The sequence below is a fragment of the Microchirus variegatus genome (genome assembly GCF_963457635.1).
Source record: "Microchirus variegatus genome assembly, chromosome: 6".
Lineage (NCBI taxonomy): Eukaryota > Metazoa > Chordata > Actinopteri > Pleuronectiformes > Soleidae > Microchirus > Microchirus variegatus.
Window position 1 is genome coordinate 22,086,010 of NC_139807.1, and position 22,118 is coordinate 22,108,127.

Below are 22,118 nucleotides of genomic sequence, written 5' to 3' on the forward strand. Positions count from 1 at the left end.
GTTCTCTCCTCTGTGCTCTGTGTGGGTGGGATCTACAGCCTGTTTGACACTGTTGATGGCCCCTAACATCAGATCCCACCCACCTAGGACAGCAGGGGGACGGCCAGTGAACGCACCTATTGTTTTAACTTCAAAGTCCCCCGCTCAGCTTATACAGGGAGAAAGCCCCTCTTTTGGGTTTCAGTTCACCTCAACACACATGCAGACATGTAATCAGCCTGTGTTGCTAAGGAAGTCTGTTTATTTTTAGAAGCAGCAACAGGAAACGTGTGCACCATGTTTCATGATGTCATGAAAGGATTTTTAAATGTGCAGAAACTGACAGAAGAAGCTATTTGGCTCATGATTCTCATGCCGTGTGGCGGCATAAAGTTCTTGAGGAAATCCTGTCAAATTTGGCTTCTTTCACTTCCCAGTGTTTGTAATGACCCAGTAATAATGAAACTGGAATCATGAATACAATATCTCACAAAACACTTAGTGGGGAAAAAACTTAGACATTTGTTACAATGTCATTTGGACTCAGAGTTTAACTCTTGAGATGTCGGTAGGGCTGGGCGTTATGGACATAAAAGTCATATCTCAATATTTTTTAGCTGAAATGCGATACTCGATATATATTGATATTTTTTCTGTGACATAATTGGGGTTTCTAATTTTCTACAAATATATATCTATAAAGCAAGTTGCGTCTGTGTGTGTGTGTGTGTGTGTGTGTGTGTGTGTGTGTGTGTGTGTGTGTGTGTGTGTGTGTGTGTGTGTGTGTGTGTGTGTGTGTGTGTGTGTGTGTGTGTGTGTGACAGGCATATCTCACTGACGGCCCAATTGCGGGACAACAACTCTAGCTATGGGAACATAGAATGTCACCTCGCTGGGGGGGAAAGAGCCTGAGCTTGTGCTAGAGGTGGAGCGTTACCGACAAGAAATAGTCGAGCTCACCTCCACGCACAGTCTGGGCTCTGGAACCCAACTCCTTGAGAGAGGCTGGACTCTCTATTACTCTGGAGTTGCCCAAGGTGAGCGGTGGCGAGCTGGTGCGGGCTTGCTTATAGCTCCCCAGCTCAGCCGCCATGTGTTGGAGTTCTCCCCGCAGAACGAAAGGGTCACGCCCCTCCGCCTTCGGGTGGGGGGTAGGTCTCTCACTGTTGTTTCGGCTTACGGGCCAAACAGCAGTGCAGAGTACCCGGGGACTCCATAGTTCTGTTGGGAGACTTCAACGCCCACGTGGGCAATGACAGTGTGACCTGGAGAGGCGTGATTGGGAGGAATGGCCTCCCCGATCTGAACCAGAGTGGTGTTCTGTTACTGGACTTCTGTGCTAGTCACAGTTTGTCCATAACAAACACCATGTTCAGGCATAAGGGTGTCCATCAGTGCATGTGGCACCAGGACACCCTAGGCCGGAGGTCAATGATCGACTTTGTGGTCGTGTCATCTGGCCTCCGACCGTATGTCTTGGACACTCGGGTAAAGAGAGGGGCTGAGCTGTCAACTGATCACCACCTGGTGGTGAGTTGGATCCGCTGGCAGGGGAGGAAGCTGGTGAGACTTGGCAGACCCAATCGCGTTGTGAGGGTCTGCTGGCAACGCCTGGCGGAATCACCTGTCAGGGAGGGAGAGCTTTGACCAGATCCCAAGGGAAGCTGGAGATATTGAGTCAGAGTGAACCATGTTCTCCACTTCCATTGTGGACACGGCTGTTCGAAGTTGCGGCCGTAAGGTCTCCGGTGCCTGTCGCGCCGGAAATCCCCAACCCGGTGGTGGACACCGGAAGTAAGGGATGCTGTCAAGCTGAAGAAGGAGTCCTATCTAGCCTGGTTGGTTCGAGGGACTCCTGAGGCAGCTGACAGGTACCGACAGGCCAAGCGGACAGCAGCTCGAGCAGTCACAGAAGCAAAAACTCAGGTCAGGGAAAAGTTCGGGGAGGCCATGGAGGAGGACTACCGGTCGGCCTCGAAGAAATTTTGGCAAACCATCCGGCGCCTCAGGAGGGGGAAGCAGTACTCCGCCAACACTGTTTACAGTGGAGGTGGCGAGCTGTTGACCTCGGCTGGGGACATTGTCGGGCGGTGGAAGGAATACTTCGAGATCTCCTCAATCCCACTGACACGTCTTCCCTGGAGGGAGCAGAGGCTGGGGACTCAGAGGTCGACACATCCATTGTCCAAGCTGAAGTCACTGAGGTAGTTAGGAAGCAGTGGATGAGATCCGACCTGAGTACCTAAAGTCTCTGGATGCTGTAGGGCTGTCCTGGTCGACACGTCTCTGCAGCACTGCGTGGCAGTTGGGGACAGTACCTCTGGACTGGCAGACCGGGGTGGTGGTCCCTCTTTTTAAAAAGGGGGACCGGAGGGTGTGTTCCAACTATCGGGGGATCACACTCCTCAGCCTTCCGGGGAAAGTTCGGCCGATAGTCGAACCTCGGATTCAAGAGGAACAATGTGGTTTTCGTCCTGGCCGTGGAACACTGGACCAGCTCTATACCCTTGGCAGGGTGCTCGAGGGTTCATGGGAGTTTGCTCAACCAGTCCACATGTGTTTTGTGGACTTGGAGAAGGCTTTCGACCATATCCCTCGTGGCATTCTGTGGGGGGTGCTCCGGAAGTGTGGGGTCGGGGGCCCTTTGTTAAGGGCCGTGCGGTCCCTGTACGTCCGGAGCAGGAGCTTGGTTCGCATTGCCGGCAGTAAGTCAGACTTGTTCCCAGTGCAGTGGAGAGATCCTGCCTCAGGTGGAGGAGTTTAAGTATCTTGGGGTCTTGTTCACGAGTGAGAGGAGGATGGAGTGTGAGATCGAGGCAGCGGCTGCAGTAATGCGGTCGTTGTATCGGTCAGTTGTGGTGAAGAAGGAGCTGAGCCGAAAGGCAAAGCTCTCGATTTACTGGTCAATCTATGTTCCTACCCTCACCTATGGTCATGAACTTTGGGTTATGACCGAAAGAACAAGATCCCGGATACAAGCGGCTGAAATGAGTTTTCTCCGCAGGGTGGCAGAGCGCTCCCTTAGAGATAGGGTGAGGAGCTCTGTCACCCGGGAGGAGCTTGGAGTAGAGCCACTGCTCCTCCACATCGAAAGGAGCCAGCTGAGGTGGCTCGGGCATCTGTATCGGATGCCCCCTGGACGCATGTCCCACTTGGAGGAGACCCAGAGGAAGACCCAGGATGCTTTGCTGGCCTGGGAACGCCTTGGGGTCCCCCCGGAAGAGCTGGAGGAAGTGTCCTGCGAGAGGGAGGTCTGGGCATCCCTTCTCAGTCTGCTGCCCCCGCGACCTGGCCCCGGATAAGCAGAAGAAGATGGATGGATGGATGGATGAGGTTATATATATATAAATATATATATATATTAGGGCTGTCAAAAGATAAACATTTTTAATCAGATAAATCACAGGGTAGCTGTGGATTAATCACGATTAACCACGATTAATTACCATTCGTAAATATGCCAGAACAATTAAAATGTTCTCTTTATATTGTTGTAGGAACGGAGAGATAAATAATGTATGTGAAAATATAAATGTAAAGAACAATAACATACTGTAAATAACTTGTAAAAACCTATACAAACTTAGTAAAAAATAAACATTAGATTGTAAAGAACCCACATTATAAGACAATAGAAATAAATAGAAAAAATAAAATACTGTAAATAACTTTGAAAAAACTACACATTGCACTGTAAATAACTCACATTATAAACAAAATATAAAGTATAGAAGTTCCACAGCAGGAAATTCCTCATCAGCACTTTGAAGCACTGCTTCTACTAGTTAGCGTTAGCGTCAGCTAGCATTCTGAGGCTAATGTTAGCTGCTGTCTGTGTCCCCGTTAGTTAGACAGTGACTGTTAATGTTATGATTATATCATTATCTGCGACAGTAGCGCCACTTACAACTGTGTCTTTCTTTCTTTTTCTTCATCCTCTTTTTTTCTTCCTCTTCTAACTTCCTGATTGATAACTCCTCTTAATTTTCCTTCAGCTTCGTTTACAACTTGCAGAACGATAACTTCACACAGGTTAACGTGAGGTGACGTGGGGCCCCTTTAGGGAGGTTTCCTACTGAGATGTCATTGTTGTTTAAGGGAGACGGGGATGCGGCTACTCACTGATGCATTTAGGCTCCGAGTGTCGGGTGCCCCCCTATCGGCTCGGGGCCCCAAGCAGTTGCCTGTCTTGCCTGTTCATAAACTGCACGTCTACCCGTAGCACACTGAAAGTGAGAAAGTCGTTAATGCGTTAAAAAAATTAACGCGTTAATTCCACAAATTAATCATCCTGCGTTAACGCGTTAATTTTTACAGCCCTAATATATATATATATATATATATCATTGTGGTTATATTAACATAATCTCAATGATAAAACAACAACCATGCTCGGTAGAACATTGGTCCAGACAGTCTATACACATTTACATCTCACATGCACCCAACCAGTACAATGAATAGGAAATAAATAATAATAAAAATATTTTTGTGCTCGAGATTTATCACAGTTAAATACCTGAAACATTTACCACACATTTCTTACAGGTTAAATATCGAATTAATATGCTCCAAATCATACAGTTGATAAGTGAAATAGGTTTACACTTTACTATAAATGCTAGTAACGACAGGAGCTGAAATTAAGTATGCCAAAGCAGCTTTGCCTGTAATTCACTGATTACTGCCATAAAACGTAACTAGTGTTCACTAGGGAAGCTTCTTCCATGATTTTCTGACTGATAGACGTACGACACAAAGGTATTATAACGTTGCATCATAGGCTGATGGTTAATGAATAAATGAGCATGTGATTTAAAAATATCTACAAGTATCAACGTTATTATGACGTGATGATACAGCTGCTCCGGGGTGTCTGCGTTTAAGGCATTCGCGTATCACCGTAGTGCTACCATGGAATGAGAGTTGCGCTTCGCAGCGATTGGATTTAACGTTTTTCGCTGGTTTATTTTCAGTGAAATGTTCCCAAACTTTGGAAAATTTGGGTCGGAGTTTTCGAGGCTCTTCGACTGTTTCCACCATAATTTGTGCGTTATTCTTCTCTGCTTCCTTACGGGATGTAAACAGCGAGCAATACTGCCCCCAGCACTACCTGTAGCTAGTGTGTGTGTGTTTGGTCGTGTTTGTTTGCACTGCAGTGACATGAGCACGAAGAGACCGGTGTGTGATTTACAACAACAATAAAACAACGCGTCGACACTTACATTTTCGCGGCAGAAATTTTTGTAGCCAACATAATCGATTATGATGTAATCGTAGTGGGGGGTATGTCACTTATCCAAGACAAAAATATGTTCTTCCTTGCTGCATATGTGAGGATATTATAGAGTCTGGTTAGCATCCACAATAGTATCTTGACTGGGATAACCCAGGATTAAAGAATTTAAAGATTAAAGAGGGTCTTCGATGACGTCATCGCTGATAACTTCCAACGCGCTGAACAAATCAACCGGGATTTATGGTTAAGACATAATTATGTTTGAAGACGACGAGGTCAGCGATAATGACGATAAATACCACCGAATCGACGGAGTGTTTACAACCGCGCACCAGGGGTGACAGTGGATTTACCTGCAGATGCCACAGCGCTGTAAGCATCATCACCATCACATGTGAAGCAGACTGTTACAGTCATTACATGATGTTCTTGTTCTTCACACTCCATCAGGACTAAATCAAGGCACTCACACAAGTTGATATTACTTTATTTTCTTACTGTTTTTTAATTGAAAATAGTTATTCACTTTAATGTTACATTTTTGTATCTAAATAAACTAAAAATTTCACAGGAAAGTCACAGGTGTAAGCTCTCAAATACTTTTTGAATTGTGTTCCTATATCTGCTACAGAGGCTGAGGAATCAGTCATTTAGTCGGCATTGAAGCTCAGGTTTTCGAGATTTTTTTCAGTCCTTAATGGGTTAATTTTATGTCTTCTGTTAGGAGAGATTTGCAAACGGTGCACAATCTAAAATTGCAGCAATCTGGCATGGCTACACACAGATATTCTCTTACTTTGAGACCATATCTTAATCCATTTATTCAATTAAATTTTATTTGTATAGTACCAAATCCCAACATACATCATCTCAAGGTACTGTACATACACAACATCATGCAGAGCAGAGAAACCCAACAATTTACACAATGATCAAGCACTAGGCATCAATGGAGAGAAAAAACTCCCTTTTAACAGAAGAAGAAATCTGACCAGACTCAAAGATGTGCGGCTATCTGCCTCGACCCAGAAAAAGAAAAGAAAAAATGGGGGACAGAGGAAAGGTGAGAGAGAGAAAAGGGGAAGAGAAAGGACAAGAGGGAGGTAGAGACAGGAAGACAAGATGAGGATAGAGAGAGAGAGAGGGAGGGGAAAGGAATAGAAAACACAAACTTGGGAGAAAAATAGAGCCCCAGGGGGGGCCCCAGCAAGAGAACCAGCAAGAGAGGAACAGGAGCAGCAAGGAGAAGAGACCAAGGAAGAGGAAAGAGAGGGAAGAAAGTTCTGTCTTCCAATTTATATGTTTATCAGTCGAGGGTCATAAAACAGAGACGGCCAATGAGACTTAAAGGATTCTGCCCCCCCACGGAGACTCTCCAGTCACAAAATGGGGGTTGCTGGGTTAAACTTGAATCAGGCTTCGAATCCTGCATACAGGCCTTAGTCAGAGAACAATAGATTTCAGCCATACTGTTAGGGCCCAACAGAGAGTTTTTCTTTAAGGTGTTTAGGGCCAAGTATAATGAGCTCAGTCTTTTTCTGAGTTTAAAAATAGAAAGTTACAGGTCATCCAGGACTTAATGTCTCTGAGACATTCCTGGAGTTGAACAACCTGATTTATTTCATCCGGCCTCATTGATAAATATAGCTGTTTGTCATCTTTCATAACAATGAAATCCCCAAGTCTCTGACCACAACAGTCTTCACTACAGGCTGTGACAAACCCAGTGATCCAGATGATCCTGGCATTTAAAGATTTTTTACATTTTATTTTTTGTAATTGTGTATTATATGTTTTTCGTAACATCTACTGCACGTCTGTCCGTCCAGTGAGTGGATCCCTCACCTGTGGTTCTCCCTAAGGTTTCTACCTCTTTCTTTTTCCCTGTTAGAAGGGTTTTTTTTCCCTGCTAGTTTTTCCTTACCCTGGCCGAGGGTTTAAGGACAGAGGAGGTTACCAACCCTGTGAAGTCCCGTGAGACAAACTGTGTTTTGTAATTGTGGGCTATATAAATATAATTTGATTGATTGATTGATAACAATGGACATTTATGTTGTGTTTCCTGATAATGTTGCCTAATGGCAGCATGAACAGGTAAAAAGAATTGGGCTAAGCATGGAACCCTGAGGAGCTCCATAGTTAACTTTAGTGAGTATGGAGGATTTCTAGTTTACATTAACAAATTGAAATCTGTCCGACAAATGGGACTTAAACCAGACAAGTGCAGATCCTTCCATCTCGAAATCTTGTTCTAGTCTATGTAGCAGGATCTCATGATCTATAGTGTCAAATGCTGCACTGAGATCCAGCAGGACCAGTATAGTCTAATGTATGGAGCCCTAGAGGTGGACACAGTGTTAATCCTAAATCTATGTTCATATATAGCATTGTTTTTAGGGGGCGACTGAACTAGTGGAAGCACAGAGAAGCATGTTAAACTGCAGCTCTGTTTCCTGGTCCCGACTGCTTGTTGTCACGTTTTGGTTCTAATAAACTTTGTCATATTTCTGGAAAGGAGGGAAGCTCCATCCAGAGTGGGATGAACACCATCCCTTCTAATAAGACCAGGTTTTCCCCAAAAACTTTGTCAATTCAATGTGAAGCCCACGTTATTGTTAGGGCACCACCTTGACAACCAGCTGTTGAATGATAACATGTGACTATACATGTCATCACTCGTTCTGTTAGGTAGAGGTCCAGAGAAACATACTGAGTCCGACGTTGTTTTGGCATATGTACACACCAACTCAACATATTCATTTTAGCGACCTCCAACTGGCGAAGTCGGATGTCGTTGCTGCCGACGTGAATAACGATATTATCAAACTTACGATTAGCTTTAGCCAGCAGCTTCAGATTGGATTTGATGTCGCCCACTCTGACCCCAGGAATGCAACGGACTGTGGTCGCTGGAGTCGAAAAACTTTACGTTCCGTAAAATAGAGGATCTTTACCATCTTTTTCATTACCTTGTTTATGAAGCCCTGAAGGTTCTAAACAAACAGTTCAGCCACTGCTGAGAACGCTGTATTTATTGTAATCTCGGGGCTCAACGAGATCTCTGAAAATCCCGTAATAGTTACGTAAACAGCGGTTCTCCTGGACAGCAGATCGTCCTGCTCCGGGCACAACGTCCGTTGTGGAGGTGTTTCACAAGCGACAGTGTCTTCTGACTCTGGGTCTGACTCTGGGTCAAAGGTCGTCAAAGGGACTGAGGCGGGGAGTCGTGAAGAAGCTATTTTTAAACACTGTTAAAACAATGTTTTGATAATGAGTAGCAGTGCATCCACCGTTCCAGAGGGGGGAGCTGCGCTTATGAGTGCGGATGTGCTGAATAGTACTGGCCAATCACAAGACTCTGTCTTCTGGGGGTGAAAGTTCACTCTGAAACATCGCTGCTGACGAACAGCGTCAGAAAAGAGGATTTCAATTGGCTCGTTTACAGCAACTAGGAGGTTTTTGACCATAAAAACAAGTTAATATATGTAAGTAGACCTCCATAACTAACATATATGTGCAACAAGACCACTCTATGTGACCTTTAACAAAATCTAAAAATCTTTCCCAAATGTCATTTAATTCATAGGTCCTGACAACATAACTTTTCACTAAAAAACTAAACTAAAATAACTTTTTCTAAAAGGGAGACTTGTTGTTAGATTTCTCAGCCAAAGGCAGAGAATAGGACCATTGACCTTTTTCCAGCACAGGGCAATTGAGTGTCTAGCCTGTAGTAAACACAAATCAACAATTCTTTTTTCGAGCAATTGGCAGGATAGACACCCAGAACACACAATTTGGGATATCAAGGCAGAAGTCATTTGTGAGAAATACTGTGTCACCTGTCCACCAAAATTTTTGAATTTCCTCATATCACCATAAGAAATGACCTAAGGTACCTTGATATTCCCTCCACTTATAACAAAGTTCAGGAATATTAGGGTCATATCTTTTCAAATTTACATGAGATAATGCAATGAGATAAAAGACTCCGGCAAAAGTGGAGATTTAGGTAAAGTCAGTTTTCACATTTGCATGTAAACTGAGAAAAACAGAGGGAAACAGAGTTTTAGGAAATCTACGCTCCAAAATTGCCTGAACCTGCTTCTGACCTGCAGGACCTTGCCGTTTTGCTTGCCCCTTATCGGATTTGTTCGCCTCGTGGACTGATTTCCTGGTTTGATCCCTGCCTGTCCTCTCCTTGTTGGATTTGTTTGCCACACGGACTGACTTCCTGAACTCTGCCTTCTGAATAAATACATCTGAGCTGCTCTGTCACCGTCTGGTGTGTCGTGCATTTGGCTTCTCCTCTGCCATTTTGTGAAAGCCTGCCACTTGCAACTTCTCAGTTTTCAGAAACCATTAAATTTTTTCAGATTAAAAGCAGTAAAGCAGTGTGCAATATGGTTCTTGCAGCCGTGCTATGATGACCTCACCCATGTTGAGGACGTACTATGACATAATCGAAATGCTAGAACTGTATAATGGAAAAGCGCCACTATAGTTCTAAGGTCAGTCTACAGAGTCTCTGGACTTCAGTATCTGTTGTGTTGAGCTGTGAATCTGTCGCTGTCTTTGCACAGACCTTGACACTGTGCTCTCAAGTTTGTCTTGAAGCAACACGTCTAATTCTTCCTTCCCTCTCTCCCCCTCTCCTCAGGGACGTCATCAAGAGAATAGACCAGTCAGAATTTGAGGGATTTGAATACATCAACCCCCTGCTGCTATCCACAGAAGAGTCTGTATGAAGGTGACACGAGCTTCCTCCTTCGCCCACCCACTGTCTGTCCAAGCTGCCGTCTCAGCCAAAAAAATCACTTGCAAAGCCAACACTGAAAGGTGCGCAGGAGGAAGAAGAGTAAAGGACAAGAGGGAGGACGCGCTCACTCTCTGGAGGTGTCCACAAGGCAGAAGCAAACAGGAGAATGGGAGCATTTTCCTTCCTGAAGGAGTTTGCTGTTTTTTTGAGGAAACCAAACTCTTCTTTCTTGGCATGATCCAGGAAAATAAAGAACATTCCGTCGTCTTCCCCCCCTTTTTTCCCCCTTTTTTTTTCTCTTTCTCCTTTGGCGTCATTCCTTTCTTCCATCAGAATGTCCGCACTCATGTCACAGCATGACTGGCTTTGTCTTTCGAGCAGAGCGCTGTTGTTGATTCTGTGCCTGCCACCATGAACACTCGGCAACCTGACTCACATGAAGAGGAACTTTTAATTAAATCCAATTTTTACGTGCACTTTTCCCCTCTTCCTCCTTTATTTTTTAAAAAATACAAACAAAACTGTAGGGGGCACTGCCTCACACAAAACAAGAATGTACAATGACAAGGAAAAAAAATAAGTTATTGTGTATTATATTGTAGGTAGTGAATCCAAAATTGACAATGCCTTTTTATTGATGTGACTGGCACATTGTCATCCCCAAAACACAAACATTTCATTTTTGTTCTTCACAAACAATAGTGGGGGTGGGGGTTGGGGGTAGCAAACTGGGAGACAAATTTTTATTTAAGAAGTGCCTCAAAGATCAAGATGAATTACTTTGTCTCTGAATGCACTTATTGAACATCTCTTGGAGCAACTGCTGCCAGGGTTTTGTCGTTCAGCCTGATTTATGGTTTGCACCGTATTTATACTATATGTTGCTCCCCAACTGTACCACTAGTTGGTGCGGCAGGATTTCTCTGCCGCCTAGGCGACCCCACTGCTTATTATTTCAAAACATGAATTTGCTGTCGACCCAGAAGGTGATGAGACGCGTATCGCTGCATTTCCTCGACTTCACTCTCTCTGTATAGTCCAAACCTTGTCGCCACCTAGTAGAACAATCACAGCTGTTGTGACATCAGGCATTAGGGTTCCACATAAAGTCCACTAGGGTTGGGTAATGTAGCATCCCGTCAGGACGCGTCACGATTCACTGCTTGAGCGCCATAGTTAGTTTTTAATACAGGAAACATCACCTGGTGGATGTTTTTTCTCTAAACTGAAACATAATTGGCAAAATATACATCACGTTCTATTGAAGAAGACGTGAAACTCGCAATTAAGACGTCAGCGCTTGCTTCAGGGAAAATGTTCTCTTGCATTGTAAAGTGATACGGAAGCTGAATATTTTTTCCCCCCATGGAATGAGCAGAGTCACCCCCTGCTGGCTAACTGTTCCTGGGCTTCACTTCTTTAAACTAGAAGACAACGTTGTCCTGTCAATAAATACACAGATATTAACATGTGGGAACAACCTGGCACCATAAAAGCCATTTTCAGACATGAACTCCAGAAAATGTCTAAAATTGGGGTCGAGACGCTTCAGCAAATATTGTCTGGGTCAGATGCACTGGACATGCACACTCGTCCCTGCACGTCGCAGTCCTGAATCAGAATCTGACTGTGGATCTGAAGTGAAAAGCCCAGTGTGAAGGTGTAAAAAAGTGTCTTTGCTGCCAATCACAGAGTCTGGCAGCTTCAGAGAAACATTATATCCATCTGCAGTCCCTAGCAAAAATGTCATGTTACCGGTTGGTTTGCTCTGCTTGTGGAAACGTCTCCACTTCTATTTTGTGCTCATGTGTGTTTCCATTTCTGCACTCAGGCTGGTTTTACATGGTTTGTGCAGCTCGCTGCCACATAAATATTGAGGTTCTGCCTTTAGGTCATAAAAAGACCAAAATAATCCACAGAAGAAGAGAAAAATGAATCTAATCTCAGCTAATCCTTCAGAAATGCTCTTTTAGCCTCCAAGCCTCCAAGCTCAAATCAAGGACGATAGAATCGTACAAACAATTTACAATTTGTCTCCACAACCACAGCTTTTAAATTAGAAATGCAAACTTATCATATTCTTTTCCCTTAAAGGCACAGGACGTGTAAAATATTGAGATGCAGTCTGACTTTGAGGGACAGACCATTATTTTATGTCTCACGTCAGTCCCACGTGTTAGTTTGTTGACATTTTTTACTTTAAAATTGAAACACATTGGCATACATTTTGAGTAAATAGATGATTCAGGGCATGGCTGCAGTGTGTTCGACAGCTAGTACTGACCAATAGGTGCATGTCAACAAGCCACTGAATAAAAACATGAAATTCAAGGCTTCAAAAATAGCAAGTCAACACTCGAGTAATACAGAGTCTCAGGCTTCATCTGTTCTACTACTGTTTTTATTTTAAAATGTTTTCAAACAGAAACGATTGTGTTTCGCAATGTTTTCACGTCCTTTATCAGCAGAAATCTGCATCCACACTAACATTATAACTTATAATAAAAAACGTGTTTTTAAAAATCTCAGTTTCTGTCCGTCCACAAACAAAAAAGAAGCCCTGGACTAAACTTAGCGAACACCATTTTCAAGTTGAAAATGTTGGGTTAGTGTTGGTGGATTTCAGGCATATGTGGAGCAGAAAACTAAAATAATCAGGTCTATCAGGTGGACAAGTGTGTGACCTTTAAAACAATTATTTATATTAAACAAGTCATCAACAAAGTAAAATAAAGACCTTTTTAGATTAAAAACTAAACGTTGAAGTGACTTTTAAAGCAACATTTATCATTTATTCTGAGAGTCTGATTAGTGGGTTTAACTGTGTAACATCAGCCTGACGCAGTGGTTGGTTAAACTCTCCATCACCAGTGTTCCAGCTCATCTACCATCATGACGAGAAGGCAGTTTGATTTCAGCACATTTTTGTGTGTGTGCGTGTGTGTAAAACTGCTTCATTATCTCTGTTTCCTCGCCTGACTATTAAGGCCCTGCAGCTAATCGAGGCCCTTTGACTCAGGATCATCTAATTAATCCTATTATGTAGTTATTGAATTAGCTTGGGTCAGATTTCATCAAACAGCTGGCAACCAATACAGAGCTGTCTTTACACACACACACACACACACACACACTTCAACATTAAAGGAAGCTCTGCAGCGGTTTATTAATATCATGATTTTACACAGCAGGTGAAGCGTTAGTGTCATTCCCCCATTTTTTTATTGCTATTAAAAACATTTGTTTTCTTAAGGGACCAAAGGATGAATTGCGCGTCTTTGAAACCACATCACAGAAGAGGAGGAAGGAGACATTTTTAAACAAACGTCAAACACACATAAAGAGAACCATGATGTAAAACGTGAATGAACTTTAGTTTTAACACAAACTGTCGATGAGGTTCACTTCATACGGCTTGACAGCAACTTTGTAAATATGTGTAATTATTAAAAATGATACTGGTTTTCCGTGAACTGACTTCTTCCTTGTTGTTTTAATTTAAATTTGTAGACGACAGTGAAACAGCCTTTGCAGATGCTACTTTGTTTTTCATGTGTGTGTGTGTACCAGCATCTACTCTGTTCACACTGGGAGATTTATAAAGACAATTACACAGATTTTAATCCGAACATCATGATCTGTGTGGATGCTGGAGAAACGTGTTTAAGAATCTGCAGGGAGTGTGATGTGGATTTCATCAGCTCAGTCTCTCACACACACAGGTTTTACACATTAAAGACAGTCAGTGTATGATTTAATATGGAGTTTGTTTTTCCACACATGTTCAAGTTACATATATTAGTCAAACACGCACAAGGGCTGACCAGAAACACTCTCCTCTCCTCTGTGAGTCAAAATTTAATGTCATCAAATTGAATGACTTTCCAGGACCAAATCCCTCAGATTCACCATGGCCCGTATGCACTGACACAACTTAAGATGCGAGGGAAAATTGTAAGAGCCGCTTTGTCCATGACGTCCACTTTTATTGATTTGCAGTACACTCTGCATCCAGACAAATAATTGTCATTTTTGGTATCTTGGTAAAAGTCAAGTCTTTTTATAATTTTGTTTGGTGAGGCAGAGATCTTGGAATTTTTCATTTCCCAGGCATCATGTCGTCATTTGCTCCATCTTTGCTTAGCATTACTTGCTCTGTAAGGAATCTCATGGAGTCCACGGCGGAGAGAGAGACAGTGGACAGTGTCCACAACGGCTTGATGTTTGTCCTGTGTAGGCCTAGTCAATGTACATCAAGCAATGCAGGGCATGAAACACTAGGTGACGTCGTAACAAACAAGCGAGACATTACCTAAATATTGACTTTTTATTTTCATCAACTCAAAATCCAAGCACTTTCAATGAACCATATCTATTTAGGGGTGATTTTCAAAAACTTTCAAGGGCCTTGAGAAACATTCAAGGATTTCAAGGACCTGGGAATTTGCCAGCCATAATGTTTTGTACATTTTGACTTTGGGACTTTTCAAAGCTCTGGAGAGAATGTCTGCATTGGGTATTTTTAACACTCGTGCAGAATCCGTTTGTGTCTGTTCTTTTGTCGTTTTTAATTCAATTGAATAACACAACATGTTTCTGAGAAGGTAAAGTGTCAATTTTAACTCCTGTTCATCAGCCTTGAGCATTAAATCGAGCATTAAATTCACCATATTCCACAAAAAGAACTTACAATGAACATGTAAAATTGACAAGACAGAAGCCCAAAATCATTTCTGGATTCTTGTGCAGACCCGGGCAGACTAGTCTGGTCCTGTTGGGCTCGGGTTGGTTAACCAGGCTCTGGTATAAAGATCCTCTACTTTAGCTGGACTCAAATGGGACAAACTCAAGTGAAGCCAAAAGCCAAGAACTGTCCCTCCTCTTCACCAGGAGATGTAGCTGTGTTTTCCCACTGTCGCTGTCTCAGTCTGTGTGATGTGCTATGTGTCCCCCCAACAGTCTGATCCAGCAGCTCTTGGGGCGCTCACAGCTCCTGGACGTCGGCCAGTGTGACCACCTGTGTCTCACCAGGTCATGTCCATGTTCATCTCGGACAGACACTGCGCCAGGTGGCCATCACAGTCCATCTGTGTGAACCTGGAGCAACGGGAACAAGGAGAACCACCACATTCACACACGCACGCACACACACACACATGCACACACACACACACACACACACACACACATTTAACATAGGATACATATGTACAAGTCTGCTGGGTTACTTTTACTTTTCTCTTATTTTATTCTACATTTAGAAAATTTATAATACAACTTAAGCTCTGCCATAGATCACATCATCCACAATGATCCGCCTGGTTGTGTTTGCATCATGTCTATGGTGTGAAGTCGGGCTGCTCCATTATGGAAAACATTATTATTTGGGTCAAAACTGGTCACGGTTATTCCAAACGATAACAAGTGGCTTTAAACACAACATTTCTATACACCTTTTGAATCTACCTTAAAATAATCTGAAGACATCTCATAACTTTACTCGTATTGCGTGTTAAACTCAAGGATTCCACTGAAAGTGTGGATGACGAGCGGGACAGGAAGTCAGACACCATTAAAATGTGTCATTTTCAGAATAAAAGCCCTTGTTTTGTTTCGATCACCCGTTTTCATAATTATTTGGGGCCATAATCGTAATTGAAACACACCTTTTGATTAATTGCACAGCTCTAGTGTGAAAGCAACAATATCGATATTAGATTTCTTACACACTGAACCTTTAAAGAACAGTATTCAAATGTTCTGTTGAGAACTGACAAATGTCTGTGACACTTTAAAAACTAAATGACAGCTGCAGCTCCTGGTGAACAAACCTCATGTAAATACTTATCCTTTAATAACAAATGGAGCTGAATGAGAAACAATTATTACAATACTGTGTTTTTTTATTTAAAATAAAATTAAAATAACTTGTTCAATTACCCGACATGGAACACCAGCAGGCACATGGGGCAGCTCTGCAGCCTTTCTCCTCCTCCTCCTGCTGCTCCTACATCTCCTCTCACAGTCCCCTGCTCCTCCTCATCCTTGTTATCCTTCACCACCTGCTCTTTATTTTCCTTCACCTGGTTAGTGAGAAGTTGTCTTTTTACTCTTGGTTCAGTGTCTTTTCGCTCTCCTTCTCTATTTAGTGAAGGTCCTGCTGATGATGATGGCGCCTCCTCCCAGCTGTGGAGCGACGGCTGCTGTGGTCTGGTGACAGCCGTGCTGCCATCTTGACTTCCTGTGTGGCGAGTGGAAGGCTGCGTGTCAGAGGATTGAGGTGCAGGTCTGGTCTTAAGTGGGACGTCCTGCTGGGAAGATCTGACGCTGAGAGGATCAGGACTCAGTGGAGTCTCCAGAGAAGGTGGATCAGGTTCAGGTAGTAGAGGAACCTCTTCTTTGAGGTCACACCACTGATGGTCCACCTGTGACCATGCTGCAGGTCTCTGAGAAAAAAAAAAGATGCAAGAGTCAATGATTGCAACATGAGGACGTAGGCACTTTTTTACAGGGTTCACACACCTTTGTGTCAAATTTGACATCTTTCTAGGACCAATTCCCTCAAATGCAAGGACTGAATGTGCTGAAACAGTTTGGTGTCCTCGCTCATTGTTCTGCATTTAGGATAACAACGAATCGATAAAATTGATAAAAATCGATTACTAAAAGAGCTGGCAACTAATTTAATTATCGATTCATTGAGTCGCGCGGTTAATACATCACTGCTAGGCGCGGAACTGTTTACAGATGCCGACTGTTTCATGCCGGTTCATGCACGCCCACAGCGAGCCTTGCGTCCGCCGTGAATAGTGGAGCGAATAAGCGGTGCGGGAAAGTTTTAGAGTGAGCGACAACTTATATCTTAGACTTGAAACATGGCGGAGGCGGAGAAAACCGTTCGGCCGAAATCTTCTAAAATGTGGTAACACTTTACCATTCATGAACCTAAAAAGTGTGTTAACTGCAATCTTTGCAAGAGCGAAATGGTGCGGCACGTAACAGAAAGAGACTAATCTATCCAAATCTATGGATGCTTTCCTCCGACCTAAAAACGACTTTCTATCTGTAAGTGATTGCTGCAGAGGTGACGAGTGTGTATCACACTGTCCAACACGCTACAGTTTGCCTTTACTAACATGCAAGTTCACCTTCCTTCATCCCCCTTCTCGTTCCGTGAACCTCAGGAGTCGTGAGTTAAGACTTTTTTTTTTTTTTACTGTTCCTGTTGAGCAACTACAATTCCTGTTAATCCTATAATTTTACATTATAGTTTATTTAAAGTGAATGAATTGTAATTGTAATGAGAGCTTTCTCAACGGTCTTGTGATTGGCCAGGTACCTGGAAGTGACGTAATTAGCACTTTAGCTCTCAAAAGCGCAGCTCCCCCCTCTGGAACCATGGATGCACTGCTACTCATTATCAAAACATTGTTTTAACAATGTTTAAAATTGGCTTCGTCGCGACTCCCCGCCGTAGTCCCTTTGACGCCTTTGACCCGGAGTTGGTAGACACTGTCACAAGTGAAACACCTCCACAACAGACGTTCTTCTTCTCCTGCAGTTCAATGTACGCAACAGGATGTTCCCGGACTAGTGCCCGGAGCAGGAGGATCTGCTGTTCAGGGGAAGTGATCCTTACCTAATGATACCAAGCTTTTTCAGACTGCTTGGAGAGCCGGAGAATACAATAAAACCCAACATACTTAGCAGTGGCTGAACTGTTTGTTTCAAAACTTTAGGGATTAATAAACGACACCAAAAACAGCATTAATAGGAACTTCCAGTCTATGGGTGCTTTAATCTCCTCAGTAGCTCTGAGACCCTCAGCTGTCAAACGTACGTCGTGTGTGTGCATTTCATCATGTCCACTGCAGGTTCTGTGTAACAATGATGGTAACTAACCACTTTAGATGGAAGTGGAAGATCAGGAACCAGGTCCCAGCACTGCTGCTGCTCCAGGTGCAGCAGAACAGATGCCCACAGACTCTCTGCAGCAGGAAGGTGCTTTCTGCTCCACCACACTGACCTGTGACACACACAAACACAGCATTCTCAGTTAAAGTTTATATGATTTACAGAAAGTGTGCAAGAATTATTTAAACAGAATTAGGCATGTGCATAAGTTTAGGCAACACAAAAGAAACATTTTGTGCATCCTCCTTTTGCAGAAATAACAGCCTCTAAGCGCTTCCTATAGCTTCCAATTAGAGTCTGGATTCTGGATGAAGGTATTTTGGACCATTCTTCTTTACAAAACATCTCCAGTTCAGTCAGGTTTGATGGTTTCCGAGCATGGACAGTCCGCTTTAAATCACACCACAAATGTTCAATAATATTCAGGTCTGGGGACTGAGATGGTCATTCCAGAACGTTGTATTTGTTCCTCTGCATGAATGCCTTAGTAGATTTTGAGCAGTGTTTAGGGTCGTTGTCTTATTGAAAGATCCAGCCCCGATACAACTTCAACTTTGATTCCTGGACTTCTAAGATGCACTCAGCAGCACATCGAAATAATGATTTTGACTGATAATTTGACTGCACTATCTTGTCATATGTTTGTTGTATGTATCTGGTAATCCTCCTGATCCTTGGTCAGTTAATAAATACTTGACAAATACAAATTAATATATTTATGGAAGATGGTGTATTAAAAACTAGCAATGCATTCTAGGTAGGCAGCTGCCATTTCACTGAAGCAGTAACTTACTATTACCTGTACAAACATTATTAGGTTGCTTTGCATCCACTGGGTAAAACAGGGATATTTATGTATCCGCAGACATTAGGGATGGGAATTTCAGACCTTTTTAGAGTCGATTGTCGAGGTCCACGTGTCGATTTTTTTTGTTTTGTTTTTACAGCAGCAACAACAGCAGCAATGTTGGGGTGGAAACTATTCTACAGTGTACTACTTCATTTTAGTCTCAAAAACATGGCTGTAATGTCCATTATTGACCATCAAAGCAGGGATTATGAAAATTAGGGGCAAAAAAAAGTGGGGCGGAGTTTTCTCTCCGCTGGCACAGGTGTGTCGCCAGACAGCTCAGGTTTTTGAACCCGCGCATGTTGTGTCCATCAGAGTGCAGGATATTGACTGGGTGAGATCACGTCTTCATTTTTGTAGATGGCTTATTGTTGTGCCCCCCACCCCCGTCCTAAACATTAGCGCAAGCTCGTTCGCACTGCACGCACACACACACACACACACACACACACACACACGATTGGACATGCACAGCCACTGGAGAGAACAGCTGTTGTCACCAAGTAGGCTAACGTTACAGGTGACTGGCCACACACTCATCCTACAAAGCAGCCTTTGAGCACCACGGACAGCGGCTGAAGCTCCATAGTTACCTTACTGACTTGATGTCTTGTCAAATGTCAAATGATGTCAAATGGCCTGTCGGTCATTTGGGCCTTGTCGCAACCAAATTTTATATTTATCATTTTCAAGCCAGTAGGCATTAAAACAGCAAAATGGCATGGTGTTATGAGGAGCCATACGTCCATGTGAGCAGCGAAGTGGTTCTGGATAATTCCTGAAGCAATCGCCAGGTGAGGGGCCTGTGCTTCAGGAAAGAAAACAACAACGGGGAGCAACACTCATCGCACACGGCTGAGCAAAAAACATTACGCCTTAATTTTATTTTAATTTCCAGAAGACATTTTTTTTTGTAATGACACTGGTCAAGTAAATCCAGCATTTTCAAGCACAGTGCTCAAATTTCAAGCACATTTCAAACCTTGAAAACACTATATTTAGAATCAAGCATTTTCCAGACTTTCAAGGCTCTGTACGGTTCGTACACAGGGTTCCTGTGATGTGCACCGAGTTGTTACCATGGACCACGCTTACACAGATAAACATGAGTTGGATAAACAAGTAGAGGAGGACAGTCAGTCTCCTCATTAATGTTTTGTTGAAGCCCAATTTATACTCCTGCGTAAAGTGCTCTATGTAGGTTACACAGAGCCCTCTGCGTCGTCTCCGGCTGCACAACATTTTTTGTGTCCGTCACTCCATCAAGGGACAACGGAGACGGAAGGGCTGCGAAGCTAAGCTGCTCTGTGCCGGCTCACAGTGCGTACTGAGCGTCCACAGAGGTGGAGCTGATCACCACCGACAACGTCGCTGCCAAACTATAAATACGTCATATCTTTATACACAAACCACATGTTTAGACTCTAAATGGCTACTTTCTTGCCTCAAATTATCTTAAAACTGCGTTCCGTGACACAGAAAAGTGAGAAACAGCCACTGTTTCAATGTTATTCCACTGCAACAACAACAACAGTCTTTCTCTCTCGGACACCATTGCTCACTGTAGCCAGAAGCACAACAACCTTGCGTGGCGACCCCTACTGATCGGGCGGGAAATTGCAGTGCGTATCCGTCACCAAGACGGAGAAGTATGAAGGCTCCAGGGGTCTCCGTGGTTACGCAGTCAGATAACGCATTACGCAGTCGGAGAAGTATAATGTGGCCTTCAGGTTCAAAATAAAGAGGCTGAACAGATGACATGTTTATGTCGCTGAACAGTCACAACAGGGTCCCGAAGCCTGCTAGTTCAACCTTATGACGACACTACCCAGAGTGCATTGCGACGTTAATAACAATGGGACCTACGAGTTAAACTATTTTTTAACAAATGTTATAAAACTAAGACATCAGAGGGTTTTTTATGTCACTTTATTATCACTGATACTAACATTTATCTTTTAAGAACTATAAGTCTTCACAGTTGGGGTTCCTTTTAATAATGATAAAAGCTTCAAACGATTAATAGATTCTCAAATTCGTTGACGATTAATACGATACGATTAATAATCGATTTGGCTCTAGTATACTTTATAAACCTTATTCATATTTTTACTTATGTAATATTTATTCATACTAGCATCATCCTGCTGTCCATTTTATTCATTAGGAGCCTATTATTATTAACTGCTTTCTGATACAACATTCACACACACAAAATGGCACTACGATTCATTTAAAGATTTGATTTTGACATTTATGAAATGATATATTGAACATCTTTCATTCGGGTCCTATAAATACACCATTATGTCACTGTATTGTCGGGTTTCCCAAGGTTCCGTGTACCCTCCAGAGCGATGGAGGGTTCTATTGAGTTGAGGGTCGTATTTAAAGAGGTAAACGTCAACAACATTGGACCATTAATAAGCCGAATTGTCCACCGACACAAACCTATTCGTCTTCAGTCACGATTTATATGTGACAAACCACATGAGAACAGAACAAACATTAAAACGCTTGGATTTTAACAGAGCTTTCTTCTCTCACCCATGTGTCTCTTCTGTGGCGTCCCAGAACAACAGCAGCTGCGGCGGTTTCGGCTGTGGGTCCCGGGAACATGTTTCCGGATGGAACGTTGAAGTTTTTTTCCGTTTCAGTTTGGACTTTGAGTAAATTGCATCCATTTCGTTTAGTTTACTTTGTCTTTTTTAAGAAGAACCAAAATACGCGCCACTCAAGAACAGAGAGGACTTCCGTATTCCTGAAATCTGACGTCATTGGAGCTTATCCAATCAGACGCAGACATTGATAGGCGCATGCGCATAGAACTTTAGCAGTCTGGAATAAAAAAGAAAAAACATTTACAGTTTTTTCTGAATGCTTAAGCGCTAATCGTGATTCTTTCACAATTTCTAGAACTATTAATACGTATAGCAAAACTAAAAGCACAAACACTGCTTTGAACTCAGTTTGCAATTTTGTAACACACACTTTGCAAAACTGTAGGCACAATTCACTGCACAACAACCTTTTTGTGGAACTTTAAACACAACTCACTGCTTACACTCAATTACCAAATGTCCACACACACTCCTAGCAAAATTATACACATGTATGGCTATCATTAACACTATTTTGCAAACTGTCTGGCACACTTTCACTTTCAGAGTTAATCTAGCCGTGTTCGCTTTTGCAAGAGAACTACAATGTTTTGATCATTTGGTGAAAGGTTTTCTTATTTGTGTGTAGAGTTTTGCAAACATAGCCAATAGTTACAAAAAATGCGTTTAAACAATCAGAAAAAACTGTAGTGGAAATTCAATCTTAGGTGAAAGCTAATAAACAAACACGATTAAGGATAAATAAATCATAAACAT

At 42.8% G+C, this 22,118-nt stretch overlaps 1 protein-coding gene across 1 annotated transcript in view; it reads left to right on the forward strand.

The window, feature by feature from the left end:
- prkcz (protein kinase C, zeta) overlaps positions 1-9,966 on the forward strand; it is a gene marked incomplete at both ends in the record, with an annotated part of 236,578 nt that extends 226,612 nt beyond the window's left edge. Inside the window, one exon of the mRNA XM_083891163.1 lies at positions 9,879-9,966. Within this exon, the coding sequence (XP_083747289.1) occupies positions 9,879-9,966 (88 nt within the window). The remainder of the gene's footprint in view (positions 1-9,878) is intronic.
- Positions 9,967-22,118: the final 12,152 nt, after the last annotated feature.